This window comes from Octopus bimaculoides, chromosome 18 (genome assembly GCF_001194135.2).
Source record: "Octopus bimaculoides isolate UCB-OBI-ISO-001 chromosome 18, ASM119413v2, whole genome shotgun sequence".
NCBI classification, from domain to species: domain Eukaryota; kingdom Metazoa; phylum Mollusca; class Cephalopoda; order Octopoda; family Octopodidae; genus Octopus; species Octopus bimaculoides.
Window position 1 is genome coordinate 40,798,252 of NC_068998.1, and position 13,217 is coordinate 40,811,468.

The 13,217-nt window shown below is 35.7% G+C and overlaps 1 protein-coding gene across 5 annotated transcripts in view; it reads right to left on the reverse strand.

Moving 5' to 3' along the window:
- Positions 1-13,217, reverse strand: part of LOC106881986 (paired amphipathic helix protein Sin3a) — a 162,218-nt gene that overhangs the window by 36,257 nt on the left and 112,744 nt on the right. For all 5 annotated transcript variants that reach the window (XM_014932524.2, XM_014932521.2, XM_014932522.2 and 2 more), the window contains 2 exons: positions 9,759-9,877; positions 8,847-8,943 (listed from right to left, as the gene is read on the reverse strand). In XM_014932524.2, coding sequence (XP_014788010.1) covers positions 8,847-8,943; positions 9,759-9,796 — 135 coding nt within the window. In that variant the 5' untranslated portion in view covers positions 9,797-9,877. The remainder of the gene's footprint in view (positions 1-8,846; positions 8,944-9,758; positions 9,878-13,217) is intronic.

Consider the following 13,217-nt stretch of genomic DNA (forward strand, 5'->3'; position numbering starts at 1 on the left):
ATATTCTAAAACCAATAAAATAAAAGGAGATATATTGATGTAATTGATCTAAGCTTATTACATAATATATTAACTAAATGGTCATAGCCAGAACACCATTGTGTTATTACCTATTATAGCGGGTTATTGAATGTGTTCTTATAGCAGAGTTTATTTGTATGTATAGACAAATTGTGGTATGTAGCAAACAATATGTATAAAAAAAAAGTACATTTGTCACTTTGCAGTTTCTTTTTTTTTTTACATATCATTTCTAATTTTGATATGTTAGTAAAATAGTAAACAACTGTGAGCAGTCCAATCCTATATGTACATTTATGAAATACAATTATCGTTTAAACGATATGGAAAAATGGTAATGCACATCCATGATTTTTAGGTTTAAAAAAATCTGGAAAGTGTGCATTACACATGAATAATTACATGGGATCTTAAAATCTCAAATTATTATTGCATAAGGTCTTTCATTTTTCAGTATAGCTGTAAAAGTTGTAAAAGAGAATGATTATATAATATAAGGGTGTGCAGTTAAGTTAAGAAGTTTGTTCCCAAACTACATGGTTTCATGGTGTGGTACCTTGAATAAGCATCTTCTACTTAGACATGGGCCAACCAAACCTTGAGTGGATTGGTAGATGGAGACTGAAAGAAGCTTATCTGTGTATACTAACATACATACACATGTGCCTGTGTTTCCTAGTTTCGACATCAAACAATAGTCGTAAACATGTGCCATCATCACTCAAAAGTGTCTTTTGTTTTCAAATTTTTGTGTAAACACATCTGGCCAAAGACAATCCGCCTTAACAAATTCTGCCTAACTCACGGATAAGTGGATGCTAAACAATGATAAATATGTAAACAGTATTAAAATTAAAATAAATACTTGGTTACTAATATAATTTTTTGACTGTTGTTTTAGGTGTCATTAAAATGAAAACTTGTAACTAGTGTAATGAAAACAGCCGAAATGTTTGGTGTATCAAGAAGTACTGTCTCGAAAGTAATGACAGCCATTGAGAAAGAGGCAAAAACCTCCTCGTTGAAACAAAACTCCAGAAGAAAACCAAAACTTTCAGATAGGGACTGTCAGACTCTTACACGAATTGTTAGAAAGGATCACAAAAGTACAGCTCCCAAAATTACTGCGCCTCAAGAACCCAGTTTCCACAAAAACTGTTTGCCAGGAGCTGCACAAAGCTGGATTTCATGGGAAGGTTGCAATCAGAAAAACCACTACTTTCAAAAACAAACATTGCAAAGTGTTTAGAGTGGAGTAAAAACCTACAGAATTGGTTCCTAGAGCAGTGGAAGAATGTTATTTTCTTGGACGAGTAATCCTTTACCACCGGCTGAATATACATGTGGAGACAGCCAAACAAAGCATTTGACCCAGACTGCCTTCCCCCAACTGTTAAATATGGAGGAGGATCCGTGAAGTTGGGCGGGGGGGAAGGAAAGAGGAGGCTATATCTTGGAAATTTGTTGGCATAATGGTTTCCTTTCAATGCAGAATAGTCAAGACTATTTAAGCATTTTATCTGATCCAATTCATCCTATGGTTGTGGAACTGTTTCTGTAGGGAAACGCAATCTTTCAGGATGATAATGCACCAATTCACACGGCTAAAGTTGTTACTGAATGGCACGAGGAACATTCTAGTGAAGTTGAACATCTTATCTGGCCACAACAGTCACCAGATCTCAATATTATTGAACATTTATGGTGCATTTTAGAAAAACAAGTAAGGAGTTGATATCTTCCACCATCATCACTACAAGAACCGGAGACTGTTTTAGCTGAAGAATGGACAAAAATGGCTCTGGAAACAATTCAAACTTTGTACGAGTCCATACCTCGAAGAATTCAAGCTGTAATTACTGCCAAAGGCAGTCCTACCCCATTTTAAAAATAAATTTGTTTGAAATTTTAAGGTGTTTCCATTATTTTGTCCAACCCCTCTATTTGACAGAAGACCACAAAAGGAAGAGAAGACAAACAGTTCATGAAACAAAAGGGAACCATCAACAGGATTCAAAATTAGCTTGTCAAGTGCTTACTACCATCCTACAGCCCCACCTCTCTCTCTCTCTGCATGTATGTATATATGTTTTTTTCACCAGGATTCAGTCCTCAACCCTCTTGCTTATTATTGTCCTCTAGGATTGAAGATTTCTGGATCACTAAGAAGGGTACTAGAAAGAATTGAGATGTCACACTGAAAAGAAGATCATGAAGAATTATAATGACACACTCGCTCTGACACTATGTTGATGACCTACTTCTTATAAGAGAATCTGTAGGAGATTCAGATATGGAATCAGAACCTGGAAGTAAAAGCTCTTAAAGTAAATTCAATAAAAACTAAAGTTTGAATAAGTAGGACAAGATACAAAACAAAGCTGCCATCAGAGAAATGGCTTGCAATATTCAGAAAAGGAGTTAGACAATGAACATACAGGTAGGCTAACAGAGAAAACTAGAATTTGTGAGTGGCTTGTGCCCAGAGACAATATGTTCTGAGAACACACGGGAAATAAATCCTCTCAAAATGCCTGGAAGGTCCCCTCAACAAAGCAATTGACAGTATTTGCAATCTGCATGAGAGCAACTTGTAGTAGGGGTATTCTGAAAGCATAGTAGCCAGAGTAAGAATGAGTTGGAAAAAGTTTAGTGTTATTATTTCTGCCGGCAATAATGGGCTTCTCTAGCAAAGTGAAGGGCAGATTGTATGATGTGAATTTACAAATAGCAATACTGTATGGATTGGAATGCAGAAGATTTGTGAAGACATGAAAGAAATGTGAGCATGTTTCACCAGATGTAGTATGTTAAGAGAAGAGACTGTGTTGGATATGTGTAGAGAAAAGCTACTGTATAAAGAAATGTTGCATGAATGAAAGAGATGAGAAAGGACTATAACAACTGGAGACATACTATGCAGGAGAAAGCAAGACAACCCATACAAGCAGGATGAAATGTGCAATACAATTTAGGTAATGACGGAGGCTGGGCTATATTATATCTCTGTCTAGTTTTTGCTAATTTTGTACCTGCTTAATCCCCATCAGCTGTCTCTCTTGCCTATTTGGTACACTCTTATTTATAGCCCCCTCACCTGGTTGATGCACTATGCCACTTGTACAACGAGAGAATATTTTAGCTCTGGTCACTTACAAATCTGCTCCACCCCTTTGTGAGTAACAGTAACCCTTGTTGACATCTCACTATTGGTACACTGACTACCCACCACTTGTGCTCCTCACCACCAGCTAATATCATCCTCCATATGTCTTGTAACTTACTCTCCCTCCATTTCCTCAGGCCATTCATTTTTGATTACACCAAACCACAACATTCTATTATTTCTAACCATTTACACAACTATTCATCCCCCCACCCTGCTCTTACTGTCTGTCTCTCTCTCCTCCATACAGTTACTCCAATCGCTGGGTACCCCTTTCATGGTCAGCTCCCTTTCTCTATCTCACCTTAGTTCATCTCCTATTGTCTTCTTTTTCACCCATACTATTGATCACACTATCCAGAAAAACAGTGAGAACCCTTTTGTCTCATAGGATACAAGGCTATCTCAGAAGCATTAGTAGAGTGACAAATTTCATTGAAGAAGCTCTGTCAGACACAACAATCTTTCTAATGAGGTGCTATGATAAAATGTACCTACTACACTTTGTCGACAGTGTTAAGGACATCTAGCCATAGGATGCCAAAATAGAACATACTCTGACCCAAAACCTCTTCATTCACTCCTCCACCAAATCCTGGGACTATATCACTTCTCATTTTGTGAATAATCTATGCAACTTCAGAAGTTATTATCCTCAGTGATTTCAATGTTTATAGTGGTCTGGTGGGTTCTGCATGGATGTTCCCTAATGATAACCTCTAGATCTCTAAATGCTATAAGTCTATCCTGGAGTTGTAGCTCATTGTGGAAACAGAAAGGAAGTTGATCAAACTGGTGACAAAATATGTACCAGTTGAGTAGTGGAGTTGATGTAGCAACTCTCATCTCTTTGCTGGCTTTGTGCCAAAATTAGAAAGACTACTACTACTACTACTGCTGCTGCTGCTGCTGCTACTACTACAGGCAGTGGCCTGGCAAAATCGTTAGCACAGACAGAATGCTTAGAGCCATTTCTTCTGGATTCAAATTCCACCAAAGTTGACTTTGGCTTTTATCCATTGAGGGTAGATAAAATGAGTACCAGTTGAGCATTGAGATCGATATAATTGATTAGCCGCCCCCACCAATTTCAAGCCTTGTCCCTTTCTTAGAAAGAAATATTATTAATATCATTAGTATTAATAAACAGTAACAATAACCACAACTGAACAACCAGCTGATACGTTACTTATCTCAAAAAATCTCCCCTTCTTAGAGGAGGTAAACACTGCAGATGTTTATACTTTACATGTTCTCAGAACATCTGATGTATTGTTTATTTGTAAACTTTTCCTTTGCAGTTTTAACTAGACATCTTACTTCACACAGCAAACAGTAGCATTGCTCACAATCACCACAAACCACAGCTTCTTGACATCACCTTTCTTGAGACACTTTCAAGGCTGAACCAGCTGGCAGTCTCCAAATTTCCATATACGTCACAAAACTTAAATGGACAAAGCCATTTAAAAAAAAATTGCCTCATTTGTTTTTCTGCTTGCCTCAATGCAGTAAATCAATATCCAGTGCTGTCTGCAGCTGTGAACGCAAAAGGGTTAACCCATTGATTCTATTATTTACATGTCCTAAGACAAAATGTAGGAGAAAGTAAGTTGCCTTACCATCCAGAACCCAACTAAATCCCACAATTTTATAATCTGACTAACTCCTAAATGTTTTAACAAAAAAATTGGTGTCATAAAAAAAAAAAAAAAAAAAAAAAAAAAGAGATAAACATTAAGGCTATACATTTGAGTAGTAAAATAAGGACTAGTTGTTTCACTTTATACAATGCTATTGAAATTTACTTAACCCATTACCTATCAGTGATCTCATATGAGATCACTTAAAAATTACAAATTTTGTAATTATCTGTCAATATTTACACATATATCTAACCTTTTTGTTATATCTACTAGGTATATTTCTCTGATATTCAAATGAGGTTTGCTAATTTTTCACCCAATATCTCGCTTATTTCTATTTAAAATGTTATTTTGATCATTCCAGCGTGTTTCTAAGGCAGTTTTATGCTAGAAATCAAAGTTTCATAAAAAAATTCAAGTTAATAGAATTATGGGAGGTAATGGGTTAACATAAACAAACTCTGCCTGTCAACTCAAATTGCTAAACCAGACAGCTAAGCCAAGTCAGCAAGGGAACCACTATACAATCTGATAGAAATAGCCTCAAATCTCCCTCAAATGAAATACTACAGTCTTAACCCTTTCGTTATCATATTTCTGTTGGAATAAACTTTGTTTCAATTAATTTATTTTTAATTAATGAAGAATTTAGAAAAATAGCTTTTGTCATTACCAAGCTGGTGTTTGGAACACAAATGCAACACGAAATTTTGATGGAAAATTTTAATTACTTTGAAATAGGAAGTTTGTATCACAGAAGTAACAGCAGCATCTAATGGGTTGGTATAAAAAGGCAAGTGAGGCTCCTGATATACAGAAGATAAGATTGTCAGATTGAATATGTTAGATCATATGTCTATTTAAGGAAGACTGACTTGAAGCTAAACAACAACTAAAAACCTGGTTTCATAAAAGACTTGTATCTTTGTATTTCCTATCAATAAAAACTAATTAACATTTATCATTTATCACTTGACACCACATGATAATTACAGCTACTAAATAAAACAACCTTCTCTACACATGCTACCTCCCCTTTGCTTTTTGTAGTTACTTCAGAGATCTTTGCTGGCCTTATGCCACTTCCAGTCTGCAACCCACCCACTAAATACTCTGCCTAATTCTCTCTCCTCAGAAATGTTGGCCCTTTGGAGTTGCCTTTCTGGACATGTTTTGCCTACAGCTGTCAACTTACATCACAGCTCAAAATGAATGTTAATAGTGTCAATCTCATTGGTCTCAGAAGGCCTACAAATGTCATGGATATACAGAGCCCCTTCTTTCAGAAACATAAGCAAACATTCAACATATGTTACAGATAGTCTTCCACTATTACAACAATGAAACAAAGTTCCCTGGTTAGATCCTTCTCACTAATTCTCTGACCTTCTTTAATCAAACTAATTAATCTGAAATATTTAACTGAGTATACTGTCCTTAAAAATGTTAACCTCTCAAAATCATATCTAATATGGCTAATCAATGAAAACAACACCCTAATACCCAAATGTGACCCCTTCACTTCTCAGCTTCCATGATGTCTGATGCACAAATCAGGCTTCAACTCTTCCATGCTACACACCACAAACATGTTGACAAAAGCAAAGATGTTGGCTCTGACATGTGGATCATCTAGGATCCATCCAACACTAACTACCTACATCAGAAACATTCTGACATTAATGACTAACACATTGTCACCTCTAACTACTTAGTATTTGCACCAAGTTCAAATACTATGGTTTTCTCTTAATCATTCTAGTGCTTAAAAAAAAATTGAAGGACACACAGGATAAGTTCTAGGATACAGCATGTCTGAAAAAAAAATCCCGCAAAAACAAAAACAAACACCTTTTACCATAAGTTTACCCAGCCAGGGCTGATCTGGGCCTAAGTCACAACAATAACCACATAGTATACATTTGTTATCAATATGCACATTGCACTATTGTTCTTAAACATAATATAAACACCCACGTGTCAGGATTACATACAATCTTTAATCCTTTTGATATCACACTTGGTTCTACAACATAAACTCTCTGTCTAAAAATGATCACAATTCAAACTTTCCATCAAAATTCGATGGTAATTCATGTTCCAGTCACCAACTTAATAATGACAAAGTTATTACAATAAATTCTTTTATTATTTTCCAAATTAATTAATTGGAACAAAGACCGTGTATTTCATAAAAAATATGGTAACATGGGTTAAACAAATGTTTTGAAATGCTCTGTATCAATATCATTATATGCTTCCTTTTGCATCCTGATATGGTGTGGATGTGGATGAAATAATAGTGTTGGGAAAAAATGTCCAGCAGTATTGGTTTACATTCTAAATTTAAATACTGACCCAGTTGACTTTTGTTTTTTTTTATCTATCTGGGGTCAATACAGTAAGTAGTCAACACAAAGTGTGAGTTTAAGCCACTTTACTCCTACTCGTGATCAGGTGAAACTATAACCATAACCATTTTAAGACTAATCTGTACAATAGAGATAACTGCCTTAGTGTGCGAGATTTGGTGTTCCTTGCATTCTAATAGAAACAAACAGTTCTTACTTTTAAGAACAGAGGCAGTTGTATAAAGGCATATTAGACAGAAAGTAGCTTAGAATGAAGGTGCTGGGAATATGGGGGAATCAGAGCACAAGGAAAAGTGGCTGATAGCTAATATGAAGAAATTATCATTACCATAACATGATATGGGGTTGAACAGATCTGCAACATGGTATAATATTAGCATTTCTAACTCAATGTTATTGCATCTGCCAAACACTGGCTCTATTAGAAATTACCTCAGAACCATACCTGGGTCTTCCTCTGCCACAGGTTAGGAAGGTTCAGTGAGAGGTTAATCACAAAATCTCTAATGTAAACACACACAGTGGCCTGCCTGCTTCAAAAAACAACAACAGCAGTAGCTGCTGTAACCACCACCACAACAACAAAGGTGCCTATTCAAAATATATTCCACCTTAAACCTACTCAATACATGTACATTCTGTTATATCTAATCTAGTAATACTAAACACATTGCACAATTCTTATCCATTCTTTAATAACTGTACTTTGAAAAACCCCCTGTTATTCCAATTTTGCCCCAAATCACTGGCTTGCAATAAACAGTTGAAACCAAGTACCAAACATATTTTAACCTCATGCAATTATTTTAGATTCTTAATTAAGAACTGAAAAGCTAGGACCACTGCCTCTCTTCATTAGAATTACAAAGAAGGGAAATAACTTTGGAGACAAAACCCATTGAATGTTTTACACTGAAAACAACCATTTTCGCAAGATATCAAAAGAACCAGTTTCTCCAAAAAATACATATGAATCCGATCACACACAGAAATGCTTATATATACTTAACCCATTGTCATTATATTTCTGACAACGAGGTTGTTTGTGTGTTTCAGTTCATTTCCAGTATGATAAAGATTTGGGAAAAGTTTAGTGAAAAATATCTGTAACTTTACATACTACGAGTATATATTGCGCTAGTGTTGAGCAACCAAAATCTCATGTTTTTCATTCAGGTGGTGATTGGTTTTAAGTATAAACATTTTAATATGTCATTTTAATTTTCTTGCAAAATGTGTAACCACCAAAATACTATAATCCATATGAAGTTGTTAATACAGAAAATACATATTTGTACCAGTTTTAAGTTTGAATTGCAAAAGTGCAAATACCACAGTCTATTCAGCTGTAAATGAGGACCAACCAGATACCGATGCAGCTCTCTCTTTCCCCCATGCTGACATATCCTCAATGTTCTGCTAGGTCAAGAACGAGTGCCATGACTGTGTCTGTATTACTTTGCAACTACATAGGTACGTAAACAATTAGCAAAAGAGCTGCACAAATTATCAGGTCACACTCACTTGTGAGTGACAGCTAAGCTTCCCACCACCTTCACTTAGTTGCCTGATGGCCTTCAAAAAAAATTACATGAACATCACACACACATAGACACATGATTGCAGCAATGATTTATTTACCTGTTGTTGGCTCGGGGGTACACTGGCTGAGAGATGTCCCGTCTGTTGTACTCCATGGTGACTATGATGTGGTGTGTGATGGTTACTCGGGTTCACCCTGTGTACAAACAAAAGAGAATGTATTAAGTCTGGAATCTCATTAAAATTTCAGAAAAGAGCAGGAAAGTTTTTAAACTTAGTTTTAACAAGTTTTATATGAGATCCTTTCAGGAGGTTGATAAATAAAGTACCAGCCAAGAGTGGTGGATGGGCAGAATAGTAAGAACATCATATCTACATTTATCTGTTTGGTTATTCACATTAGGATGGCAATACTTGCAATGACACCGACACCAAGCAGTATAGATCCTTGCCTTTTCCCCACAGCAAACGACATTGGTGATGTGGACAAGGTATGTGTGGGTAAGCTGCTGGAAAAAAAATTGCACCTTCAACAGGAACTTTCCAGGGGAAGATCCAAAGACTCATATAACATACAGAGTCCTCGATCTATAACATAAAGTAATGGTAAATTTATATAGACCAGAGAACTAATGAATAGATTGGTCTATTACCAATACCATATTGTCCACCCCCAACTAGATACGTTGTCGTTCAGTGCCGAATTCACCACCTCATCTCCCATCAGAAAAAAATTATAAGTGTAACAGCCAACTGAATTATTACAAGTTAGGGAGTATATTTTATCTGCCTGGCCCCAGCTTTACTCTATGAGTCTTTAGAAATAGATTAGCTTTATAATACAGCATCAAACAAACATAAATGATATATGGATTAAGGGCCAAGATCTTAATGTAAAGGGATGTTAGACAAATACAATCTGATAGAAAAAAAGGACAGATGAAGCTCTCAGAATAGGTGTTAAGTAATTCAAGTAAAGGTTTTTTTATCTGGTTAAAACTGTATACTTACGGGTAATTTTGCACAGAGTACTGTAACCCAGAGGGCATGTTATTGACAGGTTCAAATCTTTGACTGGTTTGAACCAAACCAGAATACGATTCACTTGGATTAGGAGGCCTTTGTTGCTGCTAAAAACAAGAGAAAGAAACAGAAAATTAAATTAATGTAAACAATAGCAATATATACATAGATAACATCTACATAATTTGGGTGTTTTTTTTTTTATTTTTGTTTATTTTGATTAGAATTGATAATTATTGCAATTATTTACACATTATATTGTACTCTCTATGTTCTTATTTAACTTGTAAATTGTAACAGGACCAGATCAGAACTAGGGTTATATAACAACATAAGGAACTAAGTGAAAGTTCAGAGACCCCCAAAAAGATTTTGTATACTTGATTTCTGTTGTATAATAAACCTGTCCCATTTATGACAACATAGAAACAATATGTTTTACAATATCATTTAATTTTATTTCTAAATACATCAAATCTAAAATGTGCAGCTAGCATTAGTTAATCGAGGAGTTTCTCTGCTTTCACTGACTACAGAAATCTTCCATAATGAGTTCCAGGAGTTTGTTAGATAATATGAGATTCCAAGCTATCATTCAAGGACATATTGAAAATAAATGAAATGGAGTACTAGCCCCAGAAAGTGAAACTCATTAAAAGTACTTCCTTTTAATATTCATTAACTGCTAGAGATTCCAGTAAAACACCCCTAAAATCATACTGTATCGATTTAGAAAAAGAAGGGCACATTAGATCAGGTAGCCTTTGATATATCTAAAACACTGGAACATCTTTGATCATGATCACAGGTGTACTCAATCAGAGCTGAACAGCAATTGTGCAAGAATCATGTGATTACATAAGGAATCACCTATTGAAACACCAAACTCAGGTGATTCCACAACAAATCATTTCACTAACTGAACCATTACTTAAAAATTACTCAACCCAAATGAATAAATACCCGGGTCCCTAAGCTTTAAACATTTCATCTGCAATAGTTTATATGACATTATATAGCTGGTTGACCCTTTTGTCACCATATCTACGCTGAAATACAGAGCCTTTGTTTCAAATAATTTGGAAAATAATGAAGAATTTATTCAAATAACATTGTCGTCATTATTTGGTTTGGAATATAAGTTAACATGAAATTTTGATGGAAGGTTTTAAATTAGATAACTTTAAAATAAGGAATTCATATCAAAGAAATGAGGGTGGTTTCATTTTAAAGACTCAAATATAGGTAAACTTTCAGTGACCAATGACACAACAGTCAAATTGATTGAAGGAAGCGACAATCAAGAAACGCATATTGTCATTTAGCCCCAGATCAAACAGAGGTATGTCATTCTGGCCGTGACCACTCAGTCTTTGCTTTCGGATACAATGTATTTAAGACTACATTATATAATGTGTCCTTCCTTTTCATTTTCTTAAAGGTAGAAAGAATGATGTAATTTGAAGGAGAATTGACTGCTGTTTCCGGTAGGGCAAAAAGCATGGTTGTCTTGTAATGAAATATATATATATATTTCTGCTATAGATGCAACACAGGATTTTAACCTATGGTCTTGCGTTGCTGTGCATCCACTATAAGTTATGAAGAAATAGGTGACATACAGTGATGATTCTTGATACGACTAGGACAATGTTTCAGCCACTACTTCGAAGGATTATAATTATATAACAGATACAATTTGCTCTGCTGGGGTAAATAATAACTGTCTATTACTCCCGTGGGTGAGGTGAGGTCAACAGAATATACAAATGATTGATTCACTCCGTTATATACTCCCACAAGAAACATAAGCAATAAATAATGATTATAGTTAGTTTAGCAACCCAATAAGTCTCAGCCACCACAGCATGACACCAAGGTGAGTTAATGGGGCAATATATCATAAAAGATGTCAACCAGCTACCTGGGGCCATCTCTAAGACTTCTAAGTAAACAATAATGATTTTTGTCACATTTGAACAAGACTTCAAATTGTGGTAAAGTGTGTGGCGGATATTATTCTATCAACCCCATGGGCATAAAATAAATAATAAACTCCAGCGAGGTCTGAATTCACAGATGGGGAAAAACTAAATACTGTGAAACAATAAATCTGTTATTTCACTTCTCTCTCACCCCACCCCCGACTCACATGGACTCGTGTGAGATTTCAACATATGAGCATCTAGTTTTCAATCAACTGAACAATCTACTGAGTTAGCAAGCAAAGTGGCTGAGTATTCCACAGGCACGTCTACTCTACAAATAACTCTCAAAGAGAATCAGTGTGATACTGTGTGACAAGGGTGGGCTTTTGAATCACAAGTACAGTCTATCCTGACAAGCTGTCCCATTCATCCAGTTTTGTGTCCATGACTTTCCCAACCATTTGGTTTCAGGTTCAATCCCACTGTGCAGCACCTTGGGCAAAGTGTCTTTTACTATAGTTCTGGACCTTGTGAGTGGATTTAGTAGAAACTGAAAGACACCCATTGTGTGTGTGTGTGTGTGTGTGTGTGTGTGTGTGTGTGTGTTGCACTCTTGTCTTGAAATCATGTGATGGTTGTAAACAAGCCTCACTACTATACAAGTGGTGTTGTTCATTTCCAGTATCTCATGAAAAACATGTCTTGTTATGGAAGGAATACCACCTTACTTGGAAACATGTGAGGGTTGGTAAATCTGCCTCAACAAATTCCTTCTGATCTATGCAACAATGGATGATAGATAAAAGAGGTGTTTACAGAAAATTTGGACACACAGCTTTGATAATTTCGTCTGTAGTCGTATATCATTACTAGGATCAACTCAAACGACAGTGTACTCTTCTCTTGGGCCTTGAACCAATATTCAGACACTATTTGGTTTGGTTGGGTCAAATGATAAAGTTCGCAGTTGGTTCTATGACAGATGAGCTTGAGAAAGATTAAAAGGAAGTATAAACCTAGAAACTGATAAGAAACACACAAACTTTAAAGCAGGCAATGTGTGCTTTTGGCCTTTTACAAATTATTAATCTAAAAATTGTTTGATAGATCTACTTATAGTTCAACTCATTTTGCAGTTTTATATTGCACCACTAACATTGCACTGTGCATGCAGCTGAGATACTTATCCAACTCTTTAAGCTGTGCAGCACAAAAAAACAGACAGGCAAAACAAGGAGTAATAAAGTCAAATGTAAGTGGGTATTGCAGTCCAAGTAGTAGCAGCACTGCAATTGAAACTTTTAGGAGGTAAAGACTGGAAAGGGACAGACTCTGCTGTGCAAGTAAGAATTTTCTGTAGTCATCTTATTTCTGATCTAATGATGTTTGGGACTTGCCACTGCTTTATGTATAAACTAAAATATCAAAGCAGTTTTTGATATTTTGGAAATTCAACATCATACACAATGAAGACAGAGAGAAAGAGAGAGAGAGAGAGAGAGAGAGAGAGAGAGAGAGA